Source organism: Lepidochelys kempii, chromosome 5 (assembly GCF_965140285.1).
Source record: "Lepidochelys kempii isolate rLepKem1 chromosome 5, rLepKem1.hap1, whole genome shotgun sequence".
NCBI classification, from domain to species: domain Eukaryota; kingdom Metazoa; phylum Chordata; order Testudines; family Cheloniidae; genus Lepidochelys; species Lepidochelys kempii.
Genome location: NC_136384.1, coordinates 89,486,479 through 89,500,746, shown reverse-complemented (window position 1 = coordinate 89,500,746; position 14,268 = coordinate 89,486,479). Strand labels below are relative to the sequence as shown.

The following is a 14,268-nucleotide window of genomic DNA, read 5'->3' as shown; positions in this document are numbered from 1 at the left end:
TCCATATGATTTCAAGGGCGCAAGGGAAGGATGGATAATGTGGTATGCAGGGCTTGCTCAGTTTTGGGGTGAGCTGTAGAGGTAGTGGCTTTGCAGAAAGGAGGTGTGGCTTGGGCCAAATCCCTTGCTCAGTATTATCCTCCCAGCAGCAGAGTGAAAAAATGGAGCAAAACGAAACCACTCCTGAACATGGAACCAGAGCAGTTATTGGTGCTGGTGTGCAGTCTTCGATAAACTCTGAGTCCCTGTGGGATGCAGCTGTGATTACCGTAAGATTCATTTGTCATATAGATGTCAGATTCACAATAAGCATATAGTGGAATCTTTAAGCACTGGGATATGGAGTGTGTGGTGTTCTGGTGTAAATAAATGTGGAGAGACAGATTTGTCTCTGAAAGAATCAGGTACCTGTAATGGGTATGATGACTGATTACCTTACTGTGTCACTGAAAAACAAGCTGGGTTAGGTAATATCTTTTATTGGACCAACTCCTCTTGGTGAAAGAGACAAACTTTCGAATTACACACAGCTGTTCTTCAGACCTAGCGTTTACCACACAACACTGCCAGCAGCAATCTTGCCCTCATTCCAAACTTACCACTAGCACTGCACGCTGAGCATCAGCACAAACTTGAAGACACAGAAATAATTTCTACAATAAACACCCTCCCCTCAAGCTAACTACTCATGCCACATCTCTTTATTCTGTGTACAGGAAATTATCTGCATGTCTGTATCATTGCGAAACATGCAAAAAAGGGGACACCCCATAACTGCCTGTATTTCTTTCTGTTGTTTCCTACAAATTGCTTTATGTAAAAAAACCGTAGCAGAAACAAATCTCAGTTGAATACCAGCATATAATAAGTGTATTTGGAAAAGCAGGTTAAAAACTATTGCCGTTTCTTCTCCTGCAACTAAATGCGCTTCTGAGCAAAGTATTCCAAGCAAAACTTTCAATAAATGAATGTCACAGAAGACTGATGAAGGAATCCCAAACTTAAAAAACAATACAAAACTAAAGCTCCTCTCAGCCTCCCTATATATTAAATACAACAGGGAGCTTGATCATTTTTGGACTGCAGGCCACCCAACATATTCATCATGCTGCCCAACATATCCACAGAAGTAAAAAAAAAAAAACCCCAACAAAAATATTGGCACTTTTACGCACGTGTTTCCTAGGAATTACTGGCTACCTTAGGAGCCTGTAAACAGTTATGGAAAAATTTAGACTGTCTCCATAGGTTAGCACAATTTAGTTTTTCAATTGACTAATACTTCCTAAAAGTCTTTCCAACATAAAGATGGGAGAGGGAGAGATGCATTTCTAGGCAGAATTTGATGACCCAAAACTAAGAAATGTTCAATTTTCTGAAATGTTACTGTTTGTTTTCAGTACTAAAGAATAAACGGTTTCAGAATGAATTACTATAATAATACTACGCGCTTGGCCCCTGATCCAACAAAGCACTTAAGTAACATGCTTAACTTTAAGCATGTGAATAGTCCCAACTGAAGCCAACAGGATGGCTCATGTACTTGAAATTAGGTCTGTGTTAAAGACACAGGCACAAAAAGATATCAAACCCCTCTATTAGCCATTCAGCAATTTTCTTACCTTGCAACCAGTCTCGAAAGTAGTGCAACCACATTTTGGGAAGCTGCTTATTTTCCTCCATCAAAACGTATGTCACATTGCTGAAACTTTTGTGAAGGTCATAAAGTAAGTGCTGGATGTTGGGGTAGTCTGCTTTCTGTGTCACTATATACATGTTGTAGAAGGAGAAGTACTTGAATTGTGCAGCAATAAAGTCATATTCTCGGGTTTCCCGTGGTACAATGTCTGTGAGATCCAGTCCATCTCTCACCCGGGTAGTACCATAAAGACTGACACCAAGTAAACCCAGGAAAAGGAAAATAACCACAACCTGCAATAGAAAATGGAAATGCAGTAAGTCCTACGTTTCTAAAGAAAACATGCTGCTTAGGGCACATTAGAGGAATTATTTTGAAATTTACTTTTTTAGTATCATGCTTTTAACCCCTACACATGATGCACCCCTTCTAATTCCTACTATAGTCAATGGGAGTTGGACCATGCTCTATACATTTTAAAGGGAACAAAAGTTAGAAATCTACTTTTAACTTATTTTCACTGTTTACAAACTTATATTACAGATGTCAGCGTCTCCCTTTACTCAAAATCTCTGTAATAAAAATACTGTCACTCGACACATTAGTAAACTGAAAGTCTTCAAGTCTGAAATTAGTGCTAAGATTTTAGAGTTCATTTAAGAATAAATATTCTAAAAGGAATCTCTGCCTGTTGGCAGTGTAATTTACCAAGCTCTAATGAGGTAACTCATATTGCTCCAAAGTACAAAAGTCCTTTCCTCTTGGCAAGGGAGGAATATGTATTTTTGTGACATGGATGTGCATTTTGCAGGTTACCTTGGCTTTTGGTTTTAGCAGGAATGGAGCGTAATGCTTTTCGGCAAAAGATGAGAGTGTCCATTTAGTACAGGGTGGCTCAAGACAATGCATGTTCGAGTCTGAAAACTGAGAAAGCAAATCCCTTGTTGAGCTTGTGCTTTCTGGGCTCTGGCAGCTGAGGTTATCCTGTGTCACTGTGACTGGCTGCACAGATACTTCTGAGCGAGGCTCTGCTGTGGTGTAGTACACCTGGGTATGAGGGTCATATTCTGTGCGCAGCTGCACTGTAGACTGCATTGTAATCTGAGTTTCATGTGCAAAACTGTGACTGCTGTAGGGTGGTGGAGGGCTGTAGCGAGTGTTATCATTATCTGCATATGCTTGAGGCTCAATCTGAATCACTCTGCTAGTACATGGACTGAAAGAGAAGAGACAAACATCCATTTACACTCATATACATTTTCATTTTAATCAGACTAGACAGGGTAGTCTTTATCCATGTACAACTAATAGTTTTTTACACTTTAGTTATATATAATTTTTATGAAGGTTTTGTTTTGCACTTTTAAGGAAACATTTTGCTAAACATGGGTGAAAAGAAGGTGCCTACATAAATACATGTGTATCTCTTGTGCCTGCATAAAACAAAAACAAGATACCAACGTTTGTGTGAAGAAACTAGCATTTGTTCACACAAGCCAGTTAATTACACATGCAAATCAGGTAGCTAGGCATGTAGTTCCACAATTTGCATATACCGACATGGATTTGGGTTTGCATCTGCTGTAACCATAGTAAAGATTAAACTATTCAGAAGAGTAGAATGTAAATACACAATGAACTGAGTTCTCTTTTTAGAACTATTCAAGGTTATAATTTCAAATCAATCAGCTGTTAAACATTTGGGCCTTGTCATTGGGGACAGTTTGAAAATACTTGCCATATGCTGACTGCATGTTGTAAAAAAATGAAGTAAGCATAAGTGAAGATTAACTTCTAGGACGGAAGGGCAACATAAGACAGAATTACAGAAGTATTCTCTTCAAGCACTCAGTTTTAGAGTATCCTATACAACACTTGGCAGCTATCTAGTTTACAAGGACAAAGATGGACCTCACATAATCAAAAACAAACTTTTTTTTCTTTAAGTGTGGAGAGAAAATAAACATAGTATGAAGCATTGATAATAGAACAACAGTATCAGAAACTTTTAATTGAAGTTACATAAATGCTACAAAAAAGATTTTCAGAATGCTGCCTGCCAAAACAAAGCAAAATTGCATAGGCCCAGATTCTGATCTATGTTTTGTGCCACTCAGATGGGGTAGTAAATAGCAACTGTGGATGCTTGCAATCTCTGAAAATCAAACTCAAAAATGGAGGACCCAAAGTTAGTGAAAACTTCCCCAACATTACATACTGAATCTATGGCAAAGCCAGGAATAGAACCTAAGCTCTGGGTTCACAGTCCCTTGCTTCAACCACTCCCTGTACCTTGAAAACAAAGCTAGAGATGACATGGCATGTTCTCCCTTTTATAAAAAGGTTAAATTGTGTCTGGTCCTTAGGGTGTGCAAAGGGGAGAGGATGCAAGGTGCCTTCTCCTCGGTGCACAAACCAACTGCAACGGGTGGGGAACTGTAGTCAGTGCTTCAGATTAGCTCCCCCAGTGACCAGGGGCACTGAAAGCCATTGAACAAAACTGTATACCTTGAAAATGATGGAGGTCATGCATTCAGTTGCTATTATTACTTCAAGCCAGGGGTGCTGATGTACTGCAAGAACCCCCCAAGTTCCAGCGCCCCTGACAGTGACTCTAGCCTTGCCATGGGTTCTGCTTCATAAGCATTTGCCACAAAGCTGGCTCAGTGCATGCGGGAGGTAGGAAGGGGGACGGAGTTCATGCTGAACCATTTCCTGGATGGTGGAGCTGGTGCTGCAGCCCCATCACTGAGGCCTTGTTTACACTATGAGAGTTACAGCAGCATAACTATGGTGCTGCTGCTGTGCCTCTGTCATCTCATAGTGTTAACCCTCACTGCAGCAATAGAAGGGATTCACTCCACCTCCCTGAGTGACAGAAGCTAGGCTGATGCTAGGAAGAATGCTTCCGTTGACCCTGCCAAGCCTACCGCAGGGTTTTAGGTCAGCTCAGCTGTGGTGCTCAGGGATATGGATTTGGCACACCCATGAGCGCCATAGCTATGTCACCCTAAGTTTTATGTGTAGACAAGGCCTAATTCTGTCCAAATCTGTGCTGCTCTGGCATGGTCCTCTTAGCACCTCTCCCAGCCCTACAAAGAGCGGGACCCTTAAGTCATTTCCCAATTCTAAACTTTTGGAAGATTTTTTTTCTGTAATGTTGAAAGGTTTCCATGTATAACAGTAATAATTATATAGAGCTGACGATAACTTTAAGTACAAGTGATGGGGGCCCTCACATTTTGGCCTGTCCCCGAAACACCCGAAGTGGAATTAACTCTTCTTCCTCCCGCCCCCTTCTTTGGGACCCTGCAAAAATCATAAAAACAGTGAACTAAACACTTGTGGATATTCTCAAAGCATGGGTCCGCTACAAACTTCTGGAAAGTTATGCTCCAAAGAGTAAAATGAGTGTGTGTGGTACAGTTTATATGGTACAGAGAGAGCACTGTTTATTGTTTTACATCTACTCAGGCAGACAACCAAGATAGCAAACATGCTTCACCTGTTAGCAATAAAACCATGCTGACAACATGCTACTATGGGCTTGATCCTGCAGTCCTGAAGCATGCAGAACTCCTGCTCACTGCAATGGGAACTATTCACACAGAAGGGCTGCTGTCAGAGCCCTAAGTGTTCATCACAAGGAGATTGTTTGATACAAAGTAACCCTCCCAGACAGCCTCACCTTGTAAAGCAGCAGAATATATCCAATCTCCTGTCCTCCCGACGGTAAAGGTCCATGCTTAGAATAGCAGGAAAAATTAGCAGAACCATGGCAAAGTTGAATACCACAACAACAGCAGCCTAGAAACCAAGCGGAGGTAAAGAGATGTCATCACTAAGCTTCATGCTTTTAGGACACAGGCTTTAAAAAGCTTACAAACACCTTTCAATTCCAGCATGTCTATCCATTTGTCAAGTCAGCTCATGAGTACATTCAGACTTTAGCCTGGGGGACTGAAAGAGGTATTTTTACATTCCTATTTCATTGTGGTGAGTCAACTGTATTTAATTAAAGTTTGTAATATTAAATTTTATATTGTTCTTATGTATGTCCAAGACATGGTGATGGACATATTTTTAAAACTGAAAAAAATAAATACAATAAATTATATTTTTGTGAGAGAATTTGTATTATTGCAGTTTTAATAATGCAGAAAGAAAAAAAAAACACCCTTGGGTTAAAACTGTAGCTATCAATGTGAAGATTATGAAGTCATTTAGCTACCACTATAACATTACAGAATAGTGTTAAATCAATAATGGAAAAAGCTCTAATGAGCTTTAATGAAACTTTAAACTTTAATTAAAATGCTATATGTAGTAATGTACTACACATTTGATGTAATTAGCTAAATTCTAGCTATAAAAACCAGAGTAATATTTCAGGATTATTTATAGAACTCCCCCACTCAAGTTTAATAGAGTTTGATTAATGAGCCAACTTTATTAAAATAACTATTTAAAATGGAACAAGGATATTAAATATTAACTTTAAAGTGAAAATTAAATTCAAATCTCAACTGTTCCCCTATGCATGGTATATAAACACAGAGGGTGCAGCACATATTATTGTTATTTATTTGTTCTGTAGTACTGTTCAGGAGATCTGCCATGGACCAGAATCCAATTGTATTAGGTGCTGTCCAACACAGAACAAAAAGTTGGACCCTGCCCCACAGAGCTGACAATCTACAATCATGAAATGATAAGTGATACGAACAATGGGATTCCTTCACCCGATTAGAGGGTAAAGAGTAAATTAAAATACATATCCAAAATCATTCTCTAAAACACATATTAAATACCATGAATGACCACAAAAGATACCATGAATAATGGAAGGTCTGGGGGCGGGGATGGAAGAATAGCATTTCAAATTCAAATGAGCAAAATGTTCAAAATTATTTTGGGAAAAAAAAACAAAAATCAACAAAAAACTACGTTTAACTCTTTGGGTATGATCTAAGTTACCAATGACATATACAAAGCATGTTACTCTACCGTGGCTCAGTGTGTATGGCTCAATCTAAGGAAATGGCATAAAGAGATGACATGTTCTTGTCTGCCTTCCCCCCATGTAACTTCTGAGTTATATGCAATTCTGGCCCAAATTTTCAAAAACGGTCACTAACTGAATTTCTCGGGTTTTGAGTGCCCAAATTGCTACACCTTTGGCCTGATGATTTTCAGAAGGGTGAGGATTTACTACTCCAAAAGAAGTCAAAGGGTGTTTCAGGTGCTCAGCACGTCTGAAAATCACACTCCATGTGTCTCAAAACTGGTAACCCAGAATCTGTGGCATCCAAAATTAATATCCAGTTTTGAAAATGTAGCCCGTAGCATCTGGCCTTGGACACTGTAATTTTGACTTTTTCTGTGCCTCCTCTGCAAAACCAGAGTAATAAACCTCCCAATGGTGTTAGGAGGAGTAGTTAGTGCTTGCACAGTACTCTGAAGTTGTGAAACACAAATTATTATTACAACTTTCTGAGAATGACAGAACCACTAGTGTAAACATTTTCTGGTTATATTAATCCTAAAATTGTAAATATACTGTACTTTAAAGCAGTTTATGCTTCTGCTCCTTTTTATATTAAGATGCTTAAAGGAAGATTTTCATACCACTGATCTGACTGGAGATGTTACTATTGATAGAGTTTCTTTAGCATTAAAAAGGCTAGTTAGCATTTAACCAACACTTGAATCTTTCAGGGAAAAGATCCGAGGACCATTCCATGATTTATAAATACCCACACACAAAGGTATGTAAGGTCATAGCCAGGACTGCAAAATTAAGTGATTTCCTTTTGATCCTTTCTAGAATGGATAGAATCTGTCAGGAAAACAAGCTGCTGCTTTAGCAGGGGAGGTATTTACTGAGCCTACTTTGCAGAAGTTTTTTTTAAAATTATTATTATTCTGCTAAGTCAATCATAGTTGAAGTATCTATAAAGCATGAGTAATTAGTTCAGTTAAAGTAAGAGCCTCTGTCAACCTTCCTCCAAACTTTTTGAGATTTTGGTAGATCAGTCAAGCCTTGCTCCCAATTTCCCAATACAGTCCCTAATTTTTCCAGCACCAAAAAAACCTTCTATCTGGACCCCCAGCTTCATAGACACCACCCTCCCCAACACTTCCAGACACAGCCCTTACCTTACTGGATTCCATTGTGGGTACCAACAACCCTTGGGTCCCAGCTGCTTTTGGGCTCTATAGTTAAAATTGCACTGGGATTTGTACTTCATATTCTAGTGGGTAAATTTAGTTTCCACATTAAACATAACTACTCTTCCTAGGACTACTGAATTCTCCATAATGCAATTTTGGTCACAGACATACTGACTTTGCCAAAAAAAAAAAAAAAAAAAAAAAAACATTTTTAAAACAATCCTTTTGTGAAATTTCCTTCAGTCTCATAGTTTTATGGACTCCTCTAGCTGAAGGATCTCAGTCCTTACAAACTCCAGACTTACTCACCCACTCACACAGACAGAATGACATCTTAGGTATAGGATAGTTTTTAATTTTTAAAATGAAATACATCAAGAGTTGTTCTCCTTATCAATCTTAACTCATCATCTCATCAAAGAGAAGCCAACGGAACTGATACAGCCTATCTCCCTGAATCCCCAGATCAGCTCCTAACATATATCCCTGCCTCTGGGGACCCAGGGAAGCAAAAACAGCAGGAGACTTGTGGGAAGGGAGCTTGAGTAGGATGAGAATCAGGGTTAGAAGGTGAGTTCTGCAGTGAGAGGAGGGGAGACCGAGGAAGAGCAGAGTTTCTATGTGCCGATGTATCAGGACCTCAAAGGCTCCTCTCAGTGCTACTGTTTGTTATGGAGGTTTGGTGTCTGGGTTGAGTGATGTTTGGGTATTGAGGCATGTGAACAACTTGGGCCTTCACTGACAATTTCCCTGATTTGTTGTGATTATATCAATAGGAACTGCACCTTAACTTTAAGTCTGTAGTGTGGGAATATAGCCCCAGTCTACAGGGAATCTGAAATCAGCAGCCACAAGACCCAGCAGAAGGAGCTGGGAGTGGGAAGAGCCTCATGCTTCCCTCTTGAAAAGTCAACAAAAGTTCTGGGATTAGTCCTAGAGAGAGAAGTAGGTGAGGCCTTGTTGGGGGGTGTGGGATGAAGGGGCTCTCTAAAGGGTGAGCATCAAACACACTCCAAGAATTTAGCTGCTTTCGCTGAACCAAACTTAAACATTTTAGTAATCTGCTGCTTTAAAATCTGGTGGCTGCTGCTGCTGCATCTGTTAACTGAAATAAGAGAATGGAAGTCTGTGCTGGAGTCACTGAGGGAGAAGCTAGCAAGGCTGATAGGTTGGGGCCCTGCCCAAGGTATGTGCTAGTCTTTGCCATTCCTGGCAGACCACCCAAGGAGAGTGGGTGTGCTGCACAGCCAGAGGTGATGAGCAGATGAGGAGGCCTCTCACAAAGACTTCCACCTTATTGCTGCCTATCTGCAACTCCCTTCTGATAGCATACATGACTTGGATTCTCTCCCTCCCCTCCCACCCCAACTTTACTTTTGCTCCTTAAATCCTCATGACAGGAGCAGAGAAAGTTTAAGGAGCTGGAAAAGAAGAGGGGGAAAGCCTTTTCAGTGTTACTCCACAGAGTAAGATAATGAATGTATTTAACAACTTACATTCTCTCTCTCAATAAAGCGTGGGTATCTCTTTCAGCTACATAGTATGTTGTGTATTATGAAAAAAATCCCACACATGGCAACCTACTTTAATATTTAGGAAAAATTTCATCATTCTTGCATTGAGGAAAATTTTTGTTGCAACAATTTATTGGGCTAAATTCTATGCTTGATTATTAGAACATCCAAGTAACCCCACTACATATACAAGACCAAATTCAGCCCTGGTGTAAGGGGGCTAAGTTCTATTGATTTTCATGGAGTTTTGCCCTCTTCTGCCAGGGCTGTATTTGTCCCATGAATTCAATAGGGTTGCATAGTTACGGCAGAATTTGATTCATTTGTTATATTCTTCCACCTCCTCCCCCACTTAGCAATAAAACAAAGAGGTGTTTTTGAAGATGTTCTTACAGCAGATTTGGTCAAAACAATTCACAGATTTCTTTGATCACCTACACTAATTTTAAGAATATTATACAGATCTTCAAATTTAGGACCCAATCTTGACAGCCCTGTAGGAGGTGAATCAATGTGAGTTGGGGGTTGCTCATAAAGCATTCAGCATCTCAAATTCTATGCCCCTGAGTTAAGCAATTTATGAAAGCAACAAAAAACAAACAAACAAAAATCACATAGTAAAAGCAGTAAAGCAAAACAAACCCCCTCAGATAATATGTTGTAGAAGCTCACTTTAAGATTGGTGATTTTCATTTCTTTATATTCTATAAAGGCTAATACATTATGTAAGATCTGTAAAAGTTATAGAATAAATTTGAATTTAAAAGGAAAACATTAGCCAACTCTTGAGACAACAGCCCCCTATTTTGTGGCCTTTGAATTTCTTAAAGTAACTGAACAATTCAGAAGTATGGATGAGCTACATTAACTTCCATAGCAGAAGTTCAGAAAGAAGAAAGTGTTGATATGCTAGGCTGAAAGTTGTGTTCCCATTTATAGGCGCTAGTCAGGAAACCATTTATTCTCCCTCAGCAGCTGGATTATTTTACAGATCCTGGGCCTCAAAAGCCATGGAAGCTTTGACAACTATCTTGCAATGTCTTGAGGAAGGTGAATGAAGAAAGAAATAAGGTCAAAAGCAACCCTCTTTTTAAGCCCATCTGCTAAAAGTTTGCTATCTAGATTAACAGAAATCAGCATCTATGAAAAGAAAACTGCTGTATTTCAATGCTTTCTAAGCTCCGCTAGGAAAATGTCAAAGTCAGCAAGGAGTTCTTATTTAAACAAACATGAATGAGAAGGAGAAGGAGGAAGAAAAATGCAAATAAAGAAATCCACATGTAAAAACAGACCACCCACTAGAATCTTACATGGCTGACTGATTCTGAATGCTGTGATTAAATGCATCACCTGATTTTGATTACACCTGGTGAAGCAATAAAGAACAAGTAATAGGTGCCCCCATTTCTAACAAGAAAAGGCTTCATTTTTATATTTTTCATTTGTGTCCACAAATTGTTCAGTTACCAGCAGATCCTCAGTGCAGGTCATAGGGTGCATACTTTGCACATTATTCCATCTGTCACATGTATAAAATCTGCTACTACATATGAGCAGAGAGAGGTTATAGCAACATACATGAAAAGACTGGGCAAGTTAAGTACTGTTTTAGATACTGGAAGGATTAAGTAGAAGTTCCTACAGAAAGATTCTAAGATAACTGCTACTTTATAAGAGACCTTAATTCTGATGTTTATCAGTCTAATCTGAACATGAAAACCACACTGGACACACTTGGATGTGCTAAAACCTCAACTGGAGCATCAGACATCTGTTTTTTGAAAGCATGGTACATCTGACAACATGTGCCTGCTACTGTGAACTACTGATTGAACTGACAGCAAAACTGTAGGTCACATAATGTATCTGTCAAACAGAAGAGAGAAAAAGTTTAATATATATATATATGCACACATGGAGTAATTCAGCTGCTCTCTCTGTGGCTGTCCCACTGGCAGTGGAATTGGTGTATATTTGAGGCAGACTCCCCAGGGCTTGAGCGCCCCTTAACAGCATGGAGTCCACATCTGTGAAGGCCCCCAAAACACAAGAGTTGAGTGAGTGGGGCCATGGAATCTCTCTCTGTGTGGATCCTCCAATTCTTCTTCCTGAGATCAATATATTGGGCTGAGATAGCCTCCACGGAGCCATTCAGCAGCCACTGTGTAGTATATGAAAGGAACGGGGAACACAAGTTCCCAAGGACTCCCAGTGGAGATATCCAAAGCCCTTTCTACTAGTTGGCCTAGGTGCTGGATCCTTGGAGTTGGGCCATGGAGTAGAAGAGATCATAATAAATTATTTCATTCCCAGAGAGTGTTTAAAAAGAAAAAGGTTACTTTTAACACATTGTATAGGCTCTAACAGTGAGTGCTGAAATCTATGTTAATCATTGTGTATATGAATAGGCGTGAATCCTGAACAAAGTCTACAACAGTTGATCTTTGCCATAAGATATTAAGTAATTCCTTTATCAATATCCCCCATAAGAGATGAAAGTGTCTTTCAGGATTACCTGTATTACCACCCTGCTCCCTTCCCCCATCCCACAACAAATGAGTCACTGCTGAAGACTTGCATCCCTAATTTTAGATATCATTTGAAGACACACAATGCAAAACAATGATGCCTGTGTTTTCCTGTACATTCTCTATTATTCATTATCAAAATGCCTACTGAGAAGAAAAATAGTAAACAAATTATTAATGTTCAGTGGTCTTCATGCAGCTGTAATCAGGAACTGCTTATTGTTTCACAGCTTAATGCAGACATGCCTGAGCCTCTGAAAACTGCAATAATTGCCACAGGTATTAAGAAAAATTGCAGCCCTCACTTCCGCTGGGTAGGTCAAGGGTCAAGCAGAATGAAAAACGATTAGAGAGCCAGACTACGATAGAAGAAAAATGACTATTGAAAAAGTACAGTTTCTCTGCTCTGTATTAAGATCAGACAGTGCTATAAATTGCCTATGTGTTAGAGCAGTGTCAGAGGAGAACCTCCCAGAGCTCTCTTCAAAGAGCCCTTTAGCTTTTAAGAGGCGCTTCCTTTAGTATCTCTCAATATTTCATCTCTCTGAAAACATTTTATCACAAACATAAACAGAAGAGACAGAGAGAGCGCCTTCCATTCATAACGTTCACACATTCTCTCAGAGTAGTTGGGCACATGAAATTATCAATATGCCTTGTTCCAATACTCTATTAAAAAGACATTGGGAATAAGGGAAGTACCTATTGCTGTGGTAATAGTTAATGTGGTAGCAACGCTCCTTGTTGCTGTCCTTGCACAAGGAATTATACTCCCACTCAGCAATCTGGTTTTGTAGGCTAGTGTATAGCCTGCTGCTTTTAGCCGTGGAGGCGTATGTGTGTGTGTGTGTTAAATCCCGCTTAGTTTTCTACTTTTCTCTTTTTGTGCTGGAACACCGTATGGATGGGTGAGGGTGCTCTTTCACTCTCCTGCAGGACACCAGAGGGTCAGGACGCATGTGCAATAACTGGGAGGAGCAGAGTTAGGGTGGAAAGAATGTGAGTGGTAGACTAGGGACCAGAAGTCAATGCAGTGGAATGGAGAAGTACCAGGTATTGACCATGATACTATCACTGAGAGTTATTATCCTGGCCCTACCATGATACAAGCACAATCATAAAAGCCAGCAAAACATGATATCAACTTACTTGGAGTGAAAATGCCCGTAAAGCAGGAATAGGAATTAAGGCAGCCATAAAGAAGGCAGTAACATTGCTGATAGATGTAAGGGCGACGCTTGCTCCTGTTCGCTTCAAACATTCACCTGTTCTATCCTGAAAAACATATGACATATCTTAAGAGTCCAATGAATTAAAGAGTATACAGCATTGGGTGTTTAAGGGTTAGAGCCTGCAAATGGAGCTGTGAGGTAGCAGGGAGAGATCACGCTGTGGATGTAACATGATGACAATGTCAATTTATAACAAGCCCATACTGAAATAAAAGCACCCACTTAACATAATCTGACAATATAGCAGGCACCACATAAAGCACTAACAATTCTTTAGGGGGAAAAGAAGGCTTAGCATGGCTTCAAAATTCAAAGAAAAAGTGATGCTGAGATCAGATATCAAATATTTCTTTTATTAACGAGGTTATGTTTGTACCAATTCAGCCACTTTTGTTTTAAATATTTTTCAGACAAAATAAGCATGCATTAAACTCCTGGCCAAACTATGTACCTACATGTCTCGGAAGCATGTAGCAATAAACCCGGGACCACACAAAGCTTTGTATTTTGTTAAAAAAAAATTGAGAAAGGATTGTTTGCCAACCTACAGGGCTGTTTGCTGTTGGTTTAAAAGCACAGGGTGGCTACAGGTAAAGGAGTCTGTGGTGCTTGTGTGCTAAGACAGATGACAAAAGAACGTGTGGAAGACACAGTTTGTATAAAATAAAAAATAAGCAAATACATATTGCTTTTTTACACAGATTTGTAATTCTGATATGAAACTCCAAACTGAAAACAAAACCCCGGTTTGGAGGGAGAATTCTGTAAAAATGAGAGGATTTGGATTTCACAATGCTCATATGTTAATGATTATATGGTATTTTCAATGATCACTCGTTTATAAATAAAGAGGAACTGTGGAACATGCATAATTCAAAACGAACCAAAAAAACCTCACCTCAATTTTTTTTCCTATGTAACAATTAAAATGGGTGTTTGTGTTTCAAACCCACTCCCTCTTGCTCCTTTGTGCCTTAACCCTTTAAACAATCGATGCAAAAATATTTTAGCATTTGAAGGTTACAATGCTATATTCCTTTCATCTCCAAAACATATGTTTACTTGGAGTGATGGGTGTGCAGAACAGGTAGGATTGCTTCCTAAATTATCTCTTGCATCATATTTAAATATTAAACTTCTAAGCTAAAATAATCTAAGCAGTTTTCTCCCCTCACCCCTAA

The 14,268-nt window shown here is 39.4% G+C and overlaps 1 protein-coding gene across 4 annotated transcripts in view; it reads right to left on the bottom strand.

Moving 5' to 3' along the window:
* PTCH1 (patched 1) overlaps nt 1-14,268 on the bottom strand; it is a 75,807-nt gene that overhangs the window by 23,240 nt on the left and 38,299 nt on the right. For all 4 annotated transcript variants that reach the window (XM_073344958.2, XM_073344957.2, XM_073344959.2 and 1 more), the window contains 4 exons: nt 13,005-13,130; nt 5,328-5,446; nt 2,456-2,855; nt 1,623-1,932 (listed from right to left, as the gene is read on the bottom strand). In XM_073344958.2, coding sequence (XP_073201059.1) covers nt 1,623-1,932; nt 2,456-2,855; nt 5,328-5,446; nt 13,005-13,130 — 955 coding nt within the window. The remainder of the gene's footprint in view (nt 1-1,622; nt 1,933-2,455; nt 2,856-5,327; nt 5,447-13,004; nt 13,131-14,268) is intronic.